The following is a 15,934-nucleotide window of genomic DNA, read 5'->3' as shown; positions in this document are numbered from 1 at the left end:
TCTCATCCATCACCCTAAGCCACAGGTTTCCCTCATATTATTGCGGAATGGGCCTTCATTTATCAAAAAGGGGAACACAAGCACGCACGCACGCACTCATACGCACACGTGTGTGTTTACGCACACACAGTAGCATGTTGTGTGGTGGTGTGGGGGGGGGGGGGCTTTGTTGTAATTTGACCTTGTTGTTTTTCTGTGTGTCTCTACAGACTGGAGTGCCTTGGCCTGGGTTTGTCTCATCACAGTGAACCTGTACCTCAACCTGGTGCGAGAAATCAGCACCAACAGATATGAGATGTGAGTAGATCACTTAATGCTGCGGCTGATAATTATTCATTTGATCAATTGGTTGATTTACTGATTATGTTCTTCAGTGTTTTTCGTTTTTTTGTTTTGTCCAAAAGTTATTAACTAACAATGTTTTGAATAAATAGAGCCTTACATTGGAAAAGCTAGAGCCAGATAGTGATAGGCTTCTAAATGACTCGCATGTTTAATTGATTATCAATATAGTCGGCGATTGGTTTTCTGACGATCCACCTAATCGTTTAATCGACAAATTATATTGCGTATCCGTCCCTCACGCACACAAACGGGTCGTTTTCTGTCTCTACGTCCACCTGTGTGTCTTCCTCTGAATGTGTTTGTCTCTTTTTGCCATCGTTTACCTCTGTGTGTGTGCGTGCGCGTGTGTGCGCGTATGTGCGTGTGTGTGCGTGTGTGCATGTGCGTGTGCGTGCGTGTGCATATGTTTGGTCCGCCAGAGCATGTGTCTCCCCGCGGAGCATTGACAGCCTCCTCCCTCCCCCCCTCTTCCTCCCTCCTCCCCCTCCCCCTTTCTGTTCCAGCCGACGCTCTAATTGAAAAGGGAGTGAGTGTCAGCCGTTAAGTGTGCTCGTGTGCGTGCGCACCAATCTTCACGCTCTGCGGCTCTACGTTTCTGTCGCTCAAACTCCCATGAGCGCTCTCCGCAGCACGAGTGTGAATTTGCTTGTGTGTGTGTGTGTGTGTGTGTGTGTGTGTGTGTGTGTGTGTGTGTGTGTGTGTGTGTGTGTGTGTGTGTGTGTGTGTGTGTGTGTGTGTGTGTGTGTGTGTGTGTGTGTGAGAGAGAGATAGATATTCTTCTCATTTTCCATGCCTTGCGTGGAGGTCTGTGACACAAACATACAAAAAAAAAATAATACATTTAACAAGTAAGCAGGAACTCTGTTTTGCAAGTCGATTGTTCCGTGGTTGCGCGTATAGGTGCGCACACCCCTTCCACCCATCCTTGTGTGAGGGGGTTAGGCCGGAAAAAAGGTGCAAACCCCCCCCCCCCCCCCCCCATGGGAGTTTCCCTGCATTGATTAGCAATAAGCCAGACGATATAATGGTGTTATAACTCAAAGGGAGACGGCTTTATGGGGCGCAGGGAAAGGGGTGCAGGCTGGGTTGGGGGGGGGGTGCAAAATCAGCTCGCTCCAGAGCCTTGTCAGCTCATGGGTCCAGAGGGACCAGGCGGGTGGAGGATGTGTCTGTTTCTGCGTCAGGCCGATCACGCAGGGGAAGAAAAAAAAAAAAAAAAACTCTGCGCTTAATAGGTTATAGAGCAACGTGAGGACGGGGCGTCAGGGGGGTTGTCGTGCATTGACTGCGCATAGATAAGCCGCATGCGTTTCGGCAGGCGGGTATGAGGCTCTGCATGCATGCACAATTAGGCTACCCCTCAGCCCCTTCACCCAACCTCCCTCACGCACACACACACACACACACACGCACAGAGTGACGGCACAGCGTGATGGTTTATGAATGAACAAATCGCCAGAGGAGATGGAGAACGGAGGCTGGATGATCTAAGAGTGATTGAAGTGGATGCAAGAGAGGACGGGAAGTGTGTTTGTGCACGCGCGTGTGCGTGCGTTGTTAATGTGCGTTTGAAGGGCGGATTCTGGCAAACTGGATGTGGGTGGGGAGGGGGAGATTGAGCCCCGAGAGAGGTGTGTGTGTGTGTGTGTGTGTGTGTGTGTGTGTGTGTGTGTGTGTGTGTGTGTGTGTGTGTGTGTGTGTGTGTGTGCACGTGTGTGCGCGTGTGTGCGTGCAATACAGAGCGCATAGCGGCCCTGCTGTGCCTCATTAAGCCCATGTTGCGCGCAGCCCCGGACCTCGTCATCTCCCTCTCAAAAGTGCTGCGAGTGTGTGTGCGTCTGCGGGGTCTGCGAGCTCTCGACATTGATTTCCTGACAAGCCCCCCTGCACCAATCGTCACACCACGGACTGGCAGCACTGATTTCTCTCCTCCCACCACCACACAGTCTCTCTCTCTCGCTCTCTCACTCAGTTGCGCTCTTTTTTTCAGCGCATCAACCATTTCCCTTTTCTACCTGGTTCTCCCTCTTACGCACACTCTCTCTCGTTTTCGATCTAAACTCTCTCTCTCTCTCTCTCTCTCTCTCTCTCTCTCTCTCTCTCTCTCTCTCTCAATGTATAGGTCTCCTATGTCTCTTTCCCACCCACAATTCAGCTCTATTTTAACCACCAGCCATCTCACGTTCTCCACCACCTCCCACACACTCCGCTGTCCATCACATGAGGGCAGAGAGGGGAGATACAGCGTGCCCCGGTGAAATCAGAGTGAGAAGGTGTGTGTGGGTGCGTGCGCCGCACAAGCCCGAGAGGGATTGAGTGCGTGTCAGCCGCGTCGCCAACCGCTCGATTGACCACACTTGGAGCAAGTCAGGGCAGGACTTCCACTCTATTGACCGGGCGACGCTGTGCGCTCTATAAAGTATCGACACCCACACTGACGCCCAAGACACTGGAGCGCACACCTCATCTGTCTGACACACACACACACACGCACACACACACAGCGCCCCGTTCAGAGATTGAGATTTCTTAGAAGCCGTCACTGATTCATGTTATTTTTTCATTGATATTATGAGCCTCTCCAGCTCTCTCAACCGGTTTCATTTTAAAATCTTTGCTAATTCGAGGTAAGGCAGCTTTGTCCACATATGTTTTGGCCACTAGCACCCGCCGGGTGAGAATCTGCACCCTGTTTGTGGTTATGGTGCGGACATATCATATTTTTGCACAACAGTGAGGGTAATTATGGTTTGTCACCATTGGGCCGCACCTGAAAAACGACCCCGATGTGAGTGCCAACAAAGGGACGAACCGAAGAAGGAACGAATCGATTTAGTCATGAGTGTTTTTCTTTTTCTTTTTCTCAGGGGCAAAGCTCCCCTGGTCTCGGTGCGTATAATGAAATATATGTCTGCCTTTTATCAGGTTGTACCATCTGATGGCGTGGGGGGTTCCTCTGGTCATGGCCTCCTTACCCCTGCTAAAGGGTTACTACGGCCCCGCGGGAGCCTGGTGGTGAGTACAGCATAGGTTTTTTTAAAGGTTTTTTTTCAGCAAGCCACGGCGGATTTTCTGTTAAATGTCTTTTCCTTTCAACGAGGGGCCACAGCGCTGGCCTCGTTCCAGCTGCAGACAGGCTCCCTCTCGCATAAGATTCTATGTGATCAAAAATTGGCAATTATCAGCACATCTTTGAAGAGTAAAACTCCGCCTCAGACTCTCCAGTCCTCGGTGGTGAATGGGAAAGGCATCATTTGTTTGGAGGGTTGTTAAAGGAGTAAGGAAGGGGGGGGGGGGAGTCCGAGGAGAGGAGAGGAGGCGGCGGAATGAGAATTGGGACAGAGCCCTTAATCTCCGGGCTCGGCTCTCTCTTTCCACTCTCGGCTTATTAATAGCTACAGCTGCACAGCCCCCCCCCCCCCCCCCCCTCTGCAGTCACACAAGTCTCTCTTCCGCTCACGCGCTCTCTTTCCTTTGTAACCCCCTCATCGCTCTCTCTCTCTTTCCCCAGCTGGATCACAGACGATCACGTAGCCTGGAGATTTGGGATGTAAGTAGACCCTTTCAGCGCCGGCATCAAAGCGTCCCTTCCACTGGTGGTGATGGGGGGGGGGGCTGTCTCTGCGGTGAAATGTGAAGGGTTGCATGTCAGGGGAGCCTTCGGGGTTTTTTCCCTCTTGGTGTAAGGCCATGATGTGTGTGTGCATGTGTGTGCGTGCGTGCGTGCATGCGTGAGTATGTGTGTGCGCACACATGTGGATGTGCTTGTCTCTGCCTTGTCAGATTTAGGGGAGTTGCTACACTGTGTATTTAAGTGTTTAGGAGGGCTATGAAGGATTATGCCTGTCTACTGCTTTCTGCAACTGGCCCTAAGTCTGCCAGGGCTCTGCCAATCCCCCGGCACAGACGCTTAGCCACACACACACACGCACACACACACACAGACGTGCACACAACAACACTTTGCCATGAGCCAAGGTAATCGCGTTGCTGCTCGCAGCATCAGCAGGGAATCAATCTTTCTAAACAAATAAGCACACACACACTCACGCGCACACACATGCAGAACAACACATAGCTATCAGCTGCGCTAAACGAGCCTGTGTCTCTTTTATCAGTGCTCCTCTGCTCCCCGGCTCTTTCTAGTTTTCCACGCTGTCGTGGCCCAGGGGGACGAGTCGCTCAGAGGATCAGGGAATCTTCATTAGCTCTAATTACATCAAACCAGACGAGAGATTAGAGGCCACGGCAGCACCCGTCAAGGAAAAGGAAAAAAACACACGCGCCGCCGACAGCTCACCGGGGAAAGGGCGCAGGAGAGCAGAGGTTTTAGCGTTAAAGGTGAGAAGTGGAAAAGGCGGGAGGGGAGACATACGGGGGTGCAGTTAGAGAGACGGGGAATTACTCAGCAGGGGAAGGAAAGAGGGGCAGCATAGCAGGACCGGGGAGAGAGAGAGAGAGTGAGGAGAGCGAGCGAGCGAGCGAAATAGATTGCCCTCGTCTCTGCCCACTCCCCCGCAGTGTGTCTTCATCAGAGTTCAGCGAAGCGGCGCAGACAGGACAGAGCGGGGGGGGGAGCTCGGAGGAGGAGGACGGTGTGAAAGCGGATGGGAGAGGAAGGAGACTGAAAAGCAGAGGACAGCGTTTTGTGACGGAGGTGCAGAATTTCAGGGGTTGAGTCAGCAATTGGAAGCACTCGAGCTTAGCTGAGTCACCGCTCTTAGAGGTCCCCGTCGGTGTTTGCATGGGTCCGCGGTCAGACAAGGCACCGAGAAACTGAGAGAATGACAAATGAAAGCTTATAATTAGCAGGGCTGCTCAGGGATGGTAAAGTCGGTCAAGCACTTTGGTCTCGGGTTGAAATACCTCAACTGTGATTGGATGAAATCTTGGTCCACAGAGGATGAATCCTAATGACTTTTGGTGACCCCCTGACTTTTCCATGAGGTTGACATTTCTGGTTTTTAGTGACATGTCTTCGCAAATATTGGATGGATTGCCGTGACATTTAATACAGACATTCATGGTGTCAAGAGGATGAATTTTAATGACTTGGTACTCAACGGACTTCTCCTCTAGTGCCACCAAAAGTTCATCTACTAAATGGACTTGCATAAGACTTTGCATAGACAGTCATGGTTCCAAGAAGATGTATCTTAAAAAAGTCACAAGTGACCTTTTTGGCTTCTTTTGGGGGAATTCCGTGCCTTTGCCTAGATAGCTCGAAGCAGAGAGATGAGACAGGAATAGATGGATTGCCGTGAAATTTGGGTCACACTCATGTTCCCCTCAGGATGAATTCTTATAACTTTCCCTGACATTTTTATCCAGCGCCATCATCAGGTCAAAACACTTACTAATGATATCCCGATCAGTCTCAGCTGTACTTAATGTTTAGTGCTTATTAGCAAATGTTAACATGGTAACTCACCAAACATTGTAAACATTATACCTGCTAAACATCTTTATGTTAGCATTGTTATTGTGAGCATTTTGACGACATCTACATTATCATCCCTACGAAGCGGACGTTTGAAGTCCCGGTTTGCCGCTTTGAGGAGGGTGATGGACACAAAACGGAGGACTGTCCTTCTCTTATTAATGCTTATTTTGTTCTGCACAACTACTGCAAAGTTCACAAAGAAACTGTAAATGAACAAAAGCATAAATACTCTCCAGTATGACTGTGACTTCAGCCACCAGCAGAGCTACGAGTGTGAAAACAGACAACGAAACCGAGAGGAAACGAGTGAGAGACGTGTGTTGACCAAATTCATCCACCAAATTTATTTTAAGTAAATTTGATGTGTGTGTAAGAGAGAGAATAGAGCAAGACCTGCAGCCTTGCAACTGACGTTTGAAAGACCTTTTTTCACGAAAGTTGTCTGTTTTAGTATATAAAGGAAGATTTTAAGTATCAAGCACTATACCTTTTATTATGAAAGATTACTATCATAGTACGTATTTTCTGTAACTAAGCAGCCATTTACTTCCTGTTTACACCGGCACCCACATTAGTGTACGTGAATAGTCACGTGATATTCGTTTCCAGATGCGCTAATATGGACGGTAAGCATTTCGACAACAATGCTGAAACGCCCGTGTGGACATAGATCGTTTTCGTTTCAAAACCCCGGCTTTAAACGGAAACCTATTAGTGTGGATGTAGCCTTAGTCTCGTTCCCTTTTAACTTTGACATTAGCGCATCTGGTGAGACACACCACACACACACACACACACACACACACACACACACACACACACACACCCTGCTCCTCCTGGTCGTTGTGTCGTCTCCTCCCTTTCTGTCTCTGGGGTTGTCCTGTCCCTGTCTGAGTGCTTGAACAGGTAGATCTTGATCTGTCACTCAGCAGTAGGATCTTGCTTTGTCAAAGTTGAGCGCTAACCCGCACAGACGGGTCCCTGCAGTTCTCTCCCGTCTCCTACCGAGCACTTCAATTAAGGCTTCTTTCATCCCAGCCTCATTCTTGACTTCAGAGTGGCGCTGGAGGGAGGGCCGAACCGAGGCCGAGAGATCGAATCTCTGACCGTCTGCGATGGTCTTTTCTCTCTGCCACTTCCAGGCTTCCACTCTTGCTCTAAGCTCACTGTTGTCCTCTCAAAATCCCCTCTGTGTTTACCGGTCTCTCTATCCGTCCTTCAGTTAGCCCATCCCTCGGCTGCAGCTTCTTTCTGCTATTCCTGTCACGGGAGAATGACCTCATCCTTTTCCCTGTCTGTTAATCACCCAATCCCTCCTTCTTATTTCTACTCTTCCTGGTCCTCCTGACCCACAATCTGCCGTCATCCAGCCACCTTTCCCATCCTGACCTCTATTCTTGTCTTCGCTTTTTATCATCCCCCTGCCCACCCCGCATCTTCTCGCTCTTTCTCTGCCTCTATTTCACTCTCTCTCTTTTTATTCTCCCGGTCTCGCTCCCGCGCTCTCTCTCTCTCTCTCTCTCTCTCTCTCTCTCTCTCTCTCTCTCTCTCTCTCGGGTAGTGCTCAGCTGTAGAGCACAGCGGACTCTAATGGCAGATCATTATCATGCTAATTAGAGCACTTTGTAGCTGCCGCCCGTCATTCTCCGCTCCTCGCAGCCCCCCCCCCCCCCCCACGCTATCGTTAAAAAGGCCACCCCCTCCTTTTCCCTCTCCGTCCCCCTCCCCCCCGCCTCGTCTCTCCATCATTAACGGGACACGCGCTGGCGTAATTGGACGCTGTTTATGCCGGAGCGCGGGTTATTAAATCACACCGAGGTGACGCTCGCGCAGGTCTCTCCCCCCCTCCCCTGAAAACGCTTTCATCATTGTCCCAAGCCATTATTAAACCTGCGTGGACGCGCACATACACAAGCGCTCACGCACGCGTTCAAAGAGGGTGTTCTTTGCATATTGATGCTCCTTACAAGATGCATGGATGTGTAAAGCAGCCCCCCCCCCCCGCCCCGTTTCCCGCCGTGAAAAAAACGGATAGCATCTCGGATTCCCCTGCCAATAAAAAGTTTAATTTGATAATGCTCAGTGAGGTTTTTATTTTTTCCGACCCGCAGGCTTTGAGGACAAGTATGTACGAAGTGAAATTAGGCCAAGGACCTAAAATTTGCCTTTTTAGATGCTGCTCACACATGCAGTTTTTAGCACACATGTCAAGGACTTTCCAGGCACAGCGTCAGTCCCGATCCATTTTCCTTTGAAACCATGTATGTCTCCGTATTTATGGGTCAGAGACAGATTCCTATTTTTCCCGAGGATCATGATTAGAGCCGCGATGATTACTCTCGATGTTTCTCCTCTGCGCGGCCCAATATGTGTGTTACGAAGGGAGCAATTGTGCCAGGTGCTCAGGAGGACCCGGGCGTCGCACAGCGCAGGCCTCGACTGCACCGCGGAGACGTGGTGGCCAGGAACCTGTCTATCAAAGCGAGACAAAGGCCTGTTTCATGATTAGAGGGAGAGGCTGAACCTCCTCCGAGCTTACATCACCTCCCGAGAGGTTACGTAACACAAGGCTGCCATTCCAGCAAATCCATCACCCCCCCTCCCCCCGTTCGTCTCGCTCTCTGTCATCCGCTCAGAAATACCTGACATGTTGTTCTCTCCCCCGCGCCTCCCTTGATTGTCAAAACCTTCATCCCGTAGGAATGCCATGCATTTTCGGTTGCAGTGACTTTGCATTATAGTTTGTTCTTTATCTGCCTTTCTCTCTGCTCACGTAAACTATATGTGCAGAGCGGTCCGGAGGCGCTGAGTCAGGCCTGCTCCTGCTCTGTGCTGGTTTATGTGCAAACCGTGTGTCCTCTATGCATCAGCTGTTGAGAATAATGCTGCCCTGTGTCCACAGTCTTACCTATACATTAACATTATTAAATTATTATAATTATAATTATTATTATCTGTCTCTTTCAAAGAGTTTTTTGGGAGTACATGAATGAGGAATGTTTCATGTTTAGAGGCTGAATAATGATGAAATAAAGCGGAAAAAAAGCCACCAAATCATGCCTTAACAACGATGGCCTTCTCAGATTGCAGAGGAAATCTTATTAGATGAGTTTCTCTCTAATCGGTTTAGACATCCCTACTATCTCAACACTGAACACCTAGTGTGTTATTACGTCCTGTCATGGTATAAATTCCATTAGGATAAATGACGCTCTAGTTGTGGATTCAAAATGTATTAAATCCTGTGTTTTTTACGACCTGCTCGTGTTTGTGCTTTCTGCAGATGGTACGTGCCTCTGTTCAGCCTCATCTTCTTGATGATCTGCTGCTACGCCAGGATAATCTGCGTGGCCAACGCGAGGGTGAGTGCTCGACACGCGTGAAACCAGCAGCCGCCCGAGACACCGGCACTTTAGCTGAAGTGCATTGTGACCTTTTAGAAAAGGGACATTAGTGAAAGCTGACATCTCTGAGAGTCACAAAAAATAGAGTCAGGAAATAATTGTGTGGGTGTGTGATAGATTATTTTATGGTTGGGAGTGGGCTAGGTTATATAATATAATCTGAATTTTTATTACAGTTGTTGCTCTGATAATCAATGATCATTTTAAGGATACATCTTGATAATTACAACTTGTGTCTGAGAAACACAATAGTTCAGACAATCAAACCGGTTGCTAACAAGCCACCAGTTAAACCAAGTGGCATAAGCTTCTTGACTTGGAGGTAAACTGAAGCACACAAGCATAGTCATAGTTGAACTTGACGGTTTTGTTTTGCTAACCAGGGGGTTTGTTTCAAACTTGTCTCAAGTTTCAAGTTCTCTATTGTCAGATGCACAACAATTACAGAGAAGCAGTCGTTGGCAATTACAACTTATAGCTCAGGCTGCCTCCGACATTTCTCATATAAATATGTTCAAAAAGAAAAACATGTTGGGAAATCAAATTGTAAGACAGTCTGATGGTCTGACTGCTTTTTATTGAACTGACAGATCTCATTAATTATGCCGGTGAGTGCAGTCGAATGCCCTCGCAGCTAATCGGAATGAAGACCACAAGTGGAACAATAACATCCAAGTTGCAAAAAGCCAAACTTATTTTTTAATTGATGATTCAGATCACACATTTTTGCGTGTGGAAACAGCTGTTTTAGAGGTCTGTTTTCAAATTTGCTATACATAGTGACTTAAACTAATTTTCCATTCACAAATGTCCACCATTAACTTGCTCCAGCTACTCCAATGTAAGAATTTCCAATTTTTTTGTGTGTAAATTGATCACATTGGGTTTGTCGTTTTGGGCTAAACCATTTGCAGACATCCCTGTCACCAACATTTTTTCACAATTTTGTGACATTTCTGCAAGCTATAATGAACTTGAACCAGTCCCTAAAGTTATTAATTATTTGGATCACGTAACTGTTTGTGTGTAGAAAGTCCATATGTGTTTACTTGTTTTGAGAAACGGCCACCAGTCTCTTCTTCCAGCTTCTCAGAACAGTCCGTTTGTGTCGGTAATTAGTTGATTAATTGGTTTACCACTCGGTCGAGCTCCTCTCCATGTTGGCTCGTAGCTCTGTGTGATTTTAGTTTTTTTTCCATTGTGAGGGTGCAGCAGGAGCCCCGGGGCGACGTTCCACACAGTTCACATAGCTCACATTCCCCCGACCTGACAACACCGCGCTGCCAGCGGAAAGGTGGTGGCAGGCATGTGTTACAACAAAATGTTTGCGATGATTCCGGTGTTGTTCATCAAATACAAAACCAGAGCGAAGAAAATGAAGGTTAAAGACACAACGGGCTCACAATGAATCGTCAACGCGAATGTTGCCTTTCTTTGTTTGGGCGGCAGAGCGAGAGCGACAGGGGCGGTGAGAGAGATTCAAAGATAGCCGGGCTGCAGACAGACGACTTCGGAGAGACAGACTGTAGGCGGCTGAAAGGAAGGGAAAGAGACTACACGTCTCCTTATCATGAATACAATAAAGAGAATGAATTTGAATGTAGCTGGTTTGCAACCTGCATCTCATAACTCATTCAGCTCACAGTGTTCAGCTGTCTCTCCCTCAACCTCCTGTCTCTCTTTGTACCTTTTCTTCTTTTCCCTCTCCCTCTCTTTTCCTTTCCACCTCCATCTGTCTCTCTCTCTCTCCCTGTGTCTCTGTCTCTATTCCCCCTCTTCTTCCTCTCCGCCTCTACCCCCCCCCCCCCCCCACCCCCTTCACTCTGCCGTTTTGCTTTCTCTATCATATTTATGAAGAGCTCAAGCCTTATCTCCTTTCAGCTGCAGGCTGTCTCACTTGAAAGAATTTCAAAAGCTTTGAAAGCAGGGTAGGTGGCGACGCATCGGGGGAAAGGGGATAAAGACGAGGAGGCTGAGCGACGAGAGGTGGGATGTTAGCTGGACGGAGAAGTTCCTCCGCTTTCCAGAGACGGGGGGGGGGGGTGACGACGACTCTGGAGCTCATTAGTTTACCAAGACCAAGTTACAATAGGATTATTTAGAAAAACACGGACGCACTCCGAGTGACTGTGCGAGCTACCACTAACTACAGGGATTTGAAAGCTAATGAGTCATTATCAGGCCAGACAGAGAGGTCTGGGAGCGGTGGCGTGTTTGTTTTATGGATGCGATTTGTACATGCCCCGCTCCTTCCCTCTTAAGCCTCACGCCTCAACACTTAACCGGCAAACCGTCCGAGTTGCAAGATTGTAACAAAAGCCGGTTACACACACCAGAGACCTGGCCGAAGCCTCATGATATTCCACTTAATAGCAGTGTTTTTGATGGATAGTGGCGCTCTGGTTCAGTTCAGTCTAATGGCCAAAATTGCAAATTTGCATTATTATAATATATATATAATTTTTGCTCTTTCGCTGCACAAACGCACCGCGGTCACACACTGATTTACAGTGACAATCACGTCAGCGTGGGGAAACCATGGCAACATCCAGTTAATAAATGGCAGAACAGAGGAGCTGTTAGTGCACATCGTTCACGCAGCCTCTTTGTGCTGCGCGTGTGAACGCTCACACTGGGCCTCCAGAGATTTGTCTGTGATGTCTAGGGTAACATAAACCTTCTGGTTTCCTACACCCCCCCCCCAAGCCCCTATCCCACCATTACAGATCCCAGTCTTGTGCATGGGTGTGTGCATGCATGTACGTGTGTGTGTGTGTGTGTGTGTGTGTGCATGCGAGTGTGTGTGCGTTTCCCTGCGCGTGTCTGTTGACATTTTCCCTGCATTCCCCCGAGAGAGGAGATGGAGAAAGAGCGGAAAGTATTCCCACGTTCTCTCTGGAGATCTCAGATCTGCCATGTTTGCTCCACTTTTTCCTTTTTCTTTAACACTTCAAAAAAGAAAAACCCGTCTCCCCTTTCTCTACACCCTTTGCCTTTTTCTTTTTCTTCCTCGTGCCACATTGTGTGCGCCGAAGCTGATCACGTCCCTCTTTTTGTGAGATGCTGGGAGCTGTCTTAAGCGCTTCCCTCTGCCTCAAAGCTTTGCACTGTGCTGTGAATTAGGCAGGGATGGCGGATAAGGTGGAGGGATTTTGCTTTGGTGTGATAGCCAATGTGATATTTGTTCCAGCTTGTCACCTCTAAACGTCAGGCCTCTCTAGGAAAAACAACTGCTTTAAATGATCAAACCTCTATTCTGCTTTCTTTTTTCTTTTTTCCCCCAAAGTAACTGCCCTGACCTTTTCTTTCCATTTTTTGTCTTTTCTGCACAGATGCAGTCATGGTTGGGAACCTTCAACCCAGAGAGAGAGAGACGAAAGGTAATGGCCTGTCCGACCATCACATTTCTACACACACACACACAGGCACACACACGGGCACACACACACAGAGAGCGTGAGGATTAGAGTGTGTGCAGGATTAGCATTTGTGTTCCCGCTGGGTAGGTGTCAAACAGCGGGGAGCAATTTGACCTTGTGATCTCTCTCGCTCTGTGTGTGTGTGTGTGTGTGTGTGTGTGTGTGTGTGTGTGTGTGTGTGTGTGTGTGTGTGTGTGTGTGTGTGTGTGTGTGTGTGTGTGTGTGTGTGTGTGTGTGTTGAATTGTGGGTGTGCACGTATGCGTGTGTTTAAATTTGGGAGCTGCGGTGCCTCTCTGTTCTGCTCCTGACCTTACTGAAAGGGGACGGGGGAAGCTACCTGTGAAAAATATTAATATCAAGAGAAGTCAGATTGCGAAAACAGGACATGGGCCTTCTAAAGCCAATGCGGTGTCTTAAAACTTGTATTCTCTCTACTGACCAACAGGGGGCAAAAAGACGTCCGATTGTATAGAAGTCTATAAGAAAATGACTCTACTTCTCTCTTGATTTATTACCTCAGTAAACATTGTAAACATGAGTTTATGTTCTCAATCTCTAGTTTCAAGTCTTCTTCAATACAGCATGATGTTCATTTAGTAAATGATGGTCCATTTAGAGTCAAACAGACCATAAAGCAGAGTATGCTTTAGGGTGGGCTTACTGTGATTGACAGGTCGCTGACGCTACCAGAGACTTATACGGCGTCTCTATGTCACTCCTCCGCATTCCAAATATGGTCACTTCTGTTCATTGGTCGAACTCGAGGCTTCAAAACGGCAGTCCACAAACCAATGGGTGATGTCACGTTGACTACGTCCACTTCTTATGTACAGTCTATGGATTTTACACACAGGTGTTGGGTTATTGTGCCCACATGCTGTCCACCTCACTGAAATTGCGTCGACCATAATCGCACTCTTGGTATTCTAGCACATGTTTTCTGCTGAGGTGACGGATTAGGTTGCTACTGTTAGCACCACTGGCAACAACAGTGGCTACGTCAGATTTTTTTCAACCAATAAAACTTCCAAACAGCAGACAGCTCTTCTCTTGGGCATCTGGTGCATCTCCAGTCTCTCTTTCTTCGTCCTCCATCTCTCTTCTGTTTCTGAATGTGCGGTAGCGATGGAGTCTCTCCTAGCTGTTTAATAGCTAGCAGCTATAACGTTACCCAGCATGCCGTTTGGCGGTGTCAATTTTTCAATATTCAATTAGGGTTACAAATTATTTAGGTGTCACAAATTGAAAAAAGAGTCTATGCTCAACGCGCTGTTCGTTGCATTGCTCTCCGGATCGCCAGAGGACAAGAAAACGTACTTCGAAGAAGCAAGAAGACAACGAGTGTAACTGGCAAAACGGCATAAACCAACCTCCACTATGCCGAGGAGGAATTGTTATTATCTCATATTCTCAGATTACTGTATGTCCTTTGTACAAGCCCAGTAAAGAAACGACTCAATTATCACATGTATTATAAAGAAACAAAGGTTTAACATCCTGTAAACAATTTGAATTGGCTGCAAAATATTTACTCAAAAGAACATTTTCATCACCTCCTGTTTCTAAGGCATCTAATAACTAATTGTATAATCCCTTGACATGCTGTGCTTTTATCAGTGAACTATTTGTGACAGTCACGTCTGGTGCAGGCGCCAAGTTACAAAAATTCAGAGATACACGACCATAACCGAATCTTTACCCTATTACAGAGATAAATGTGTGCCTAATCCATAGTCTGTACATAAGAAGTGGACGTAGTCACCGCGATGTCACCTACTGGTTTGTGGACTGCCGTTTTGAAGCCTTGAATTCGGCGCAATCGCCAACTTGGATCACGGCTGTCGGTGTGCTGTTTTAATTTTTTTGCAACCAATGAACAGAGTTAATCAATTTGTTTGGCGGATGAGTGACGTAGAGACGTTGTATACGTTTCTGATAGTGGCAGCGACCTGTCAATCACAGTAAGCCCGCCCTAAATAATACCCTGCTCTATGGTCTGTTTGACTCTAAATGGACCATAATTTACGAAATGAACATCATGTTGTATTGAAGATGACTTGAAACTAGAGATTGAGACCATGAACTCATGTTTACAATGTTTACTGAGGTAATAAATCAAGAGAGAAGTAGAGTCATTTTCTCATAGACTTCTATACAATCAGACTTCTTTTTGCATCTGGAGGAGTCGCCCCCTGCTGGCCAGTAGAGAGAATGGAAGTTTAGGAAGCTTCCGCATTGGTTTCACTCGGCAGAACCTGGTAAGCCTGGTAAAACATTGAGTTAAAACCACGAGTGTGAAGGGTAAGCATAGAGTCTCCTCTCCATGCACACCTAGCCCTGACAGTTTCGTGTGTGATTATACACTGTTGTGCCGGAAAAATTGAGATTATACAGGAAATACCGCCCAGCACTGATCTCAGCCGTAGCTGTTTTTCATTTAAAACATTTTTTTTTTAAATGTGTCCCATAACTTTATGGAAGTGCAGCACTAAATTGCCGGACAGCCCATTGATATTAAATTATTGATTTCTTGTAAAACGCCGGTATCAGGAGGTACATCATTTCATCTGGCCTGCTTTTTGCAGACGCCGCATCCAATTCAAGAGTCCTCCGGCAGGACTCCTCCTGCCCACACGCCGCGCATAACTCTGGAGACGCCAAATCATTCAAAATGTAACGTCTTAAAATCCACCAAGCATCCTGCACTGAGGTGATCAGTGTCACAGTGCTATTCATGAAAAGTGAAAAGCAGCCGTACCTGCTATGTTGTTACAACTCCACCTCGTAGGGTGAGGTGTGTGTGTGGGGGGGGGGGGGGGGGGGCAGGTTAGGGTTAGGGTTAAGGTTATGTAGATGCTGCCCCTAAGTGGCAGATGTAATTACTGCACACTGAACTGGCGTAACCCTCACCAGTGATGAGACACACACACACACACACACACACACACACACACACTGTTCATATGGGCTAATTGCTACGTGTAGCACAGAGTGTAAATAAGTCAGCAGTGTGTTTTTTGATCACACTCGCCGTTTCCTCGTATTTCTCTTTCCCAATCGCTCTTCTCGTTTCCATCTGTTTTTCTCTCTCCCTTTCACTTTGCTCTCCCTCTCTTTCTCTCTCGCTCCCCCTCCCTATCTTTCCCCCTTCTCTTTTTGTTTTCTCTCCTTCCCTCCCTCCGTCTCTCTCTCTTTCTCTTGTACTCATACCCAGCATGAATAAAGCAGCAAGCCAGGTTCATGGACATGAATATTTATGAGAGTTTATGCACGCGCTGCGATGCTTTAAAACAACAACAACAGCCTCCCCGATTGTGCTTGC

At 47.5% G+C, this 15,934-nt stretch overlaps 1 protein-coding gene across 1 annotated transcript in view; it reads left to right on the top strand.

The window, feature by feature from the left end:
* Nucleotides 1-15,934, top strand: part of LOC306704532 (cyclic AMP receptor-like protein A) — a 49,498-nt gene that overhangs the window by 8,473 nt on the left and 25,091 nt on the right. Inside the window, exons 6-10 of the mRNA XM_079170920.1 lie at nucleotides 210-297; nucleotides 3,271-3,360; nucleotides 3,857-3,895; nucleotides 9,072-9,150; nucleotides 12,525-12,572. Of these exons, the coding sequence (XP_079027046.1) occupies nucleotides 210-297; nucleotides 3,271-3,360; nucleotides 3,857-3,895; nucleotides 9,072-9,150; nucleotides 12,525-12,572 (344 nt within the window). The remainder of the gene's footprint in view (nucleotides 1-209; nucleotides 298-3,270; nucleotides 3,361-3,856; nucleotides 3,896-9,071; nucleotides 9,151-12,524; nucleotides 12,573-15,934) is intronic.

Source organism: Pholis gunnellus (genome assembly GCF_910591455.1).
Source record: "Pholis gunnellus genome assembly, chromosome: 12".
NCBI classification, from domain to species: Eukaryota; Metazoa; Chordata; class Actinopteri; order Perciformes; family Pholidae; genus Pholis; species Pholis gunnellus.
The sequence above is the reverse complement of the archived record's forward strand: the minus strand, read 5'-3'. Positions and strand labels throughout refer to the sequence as shown.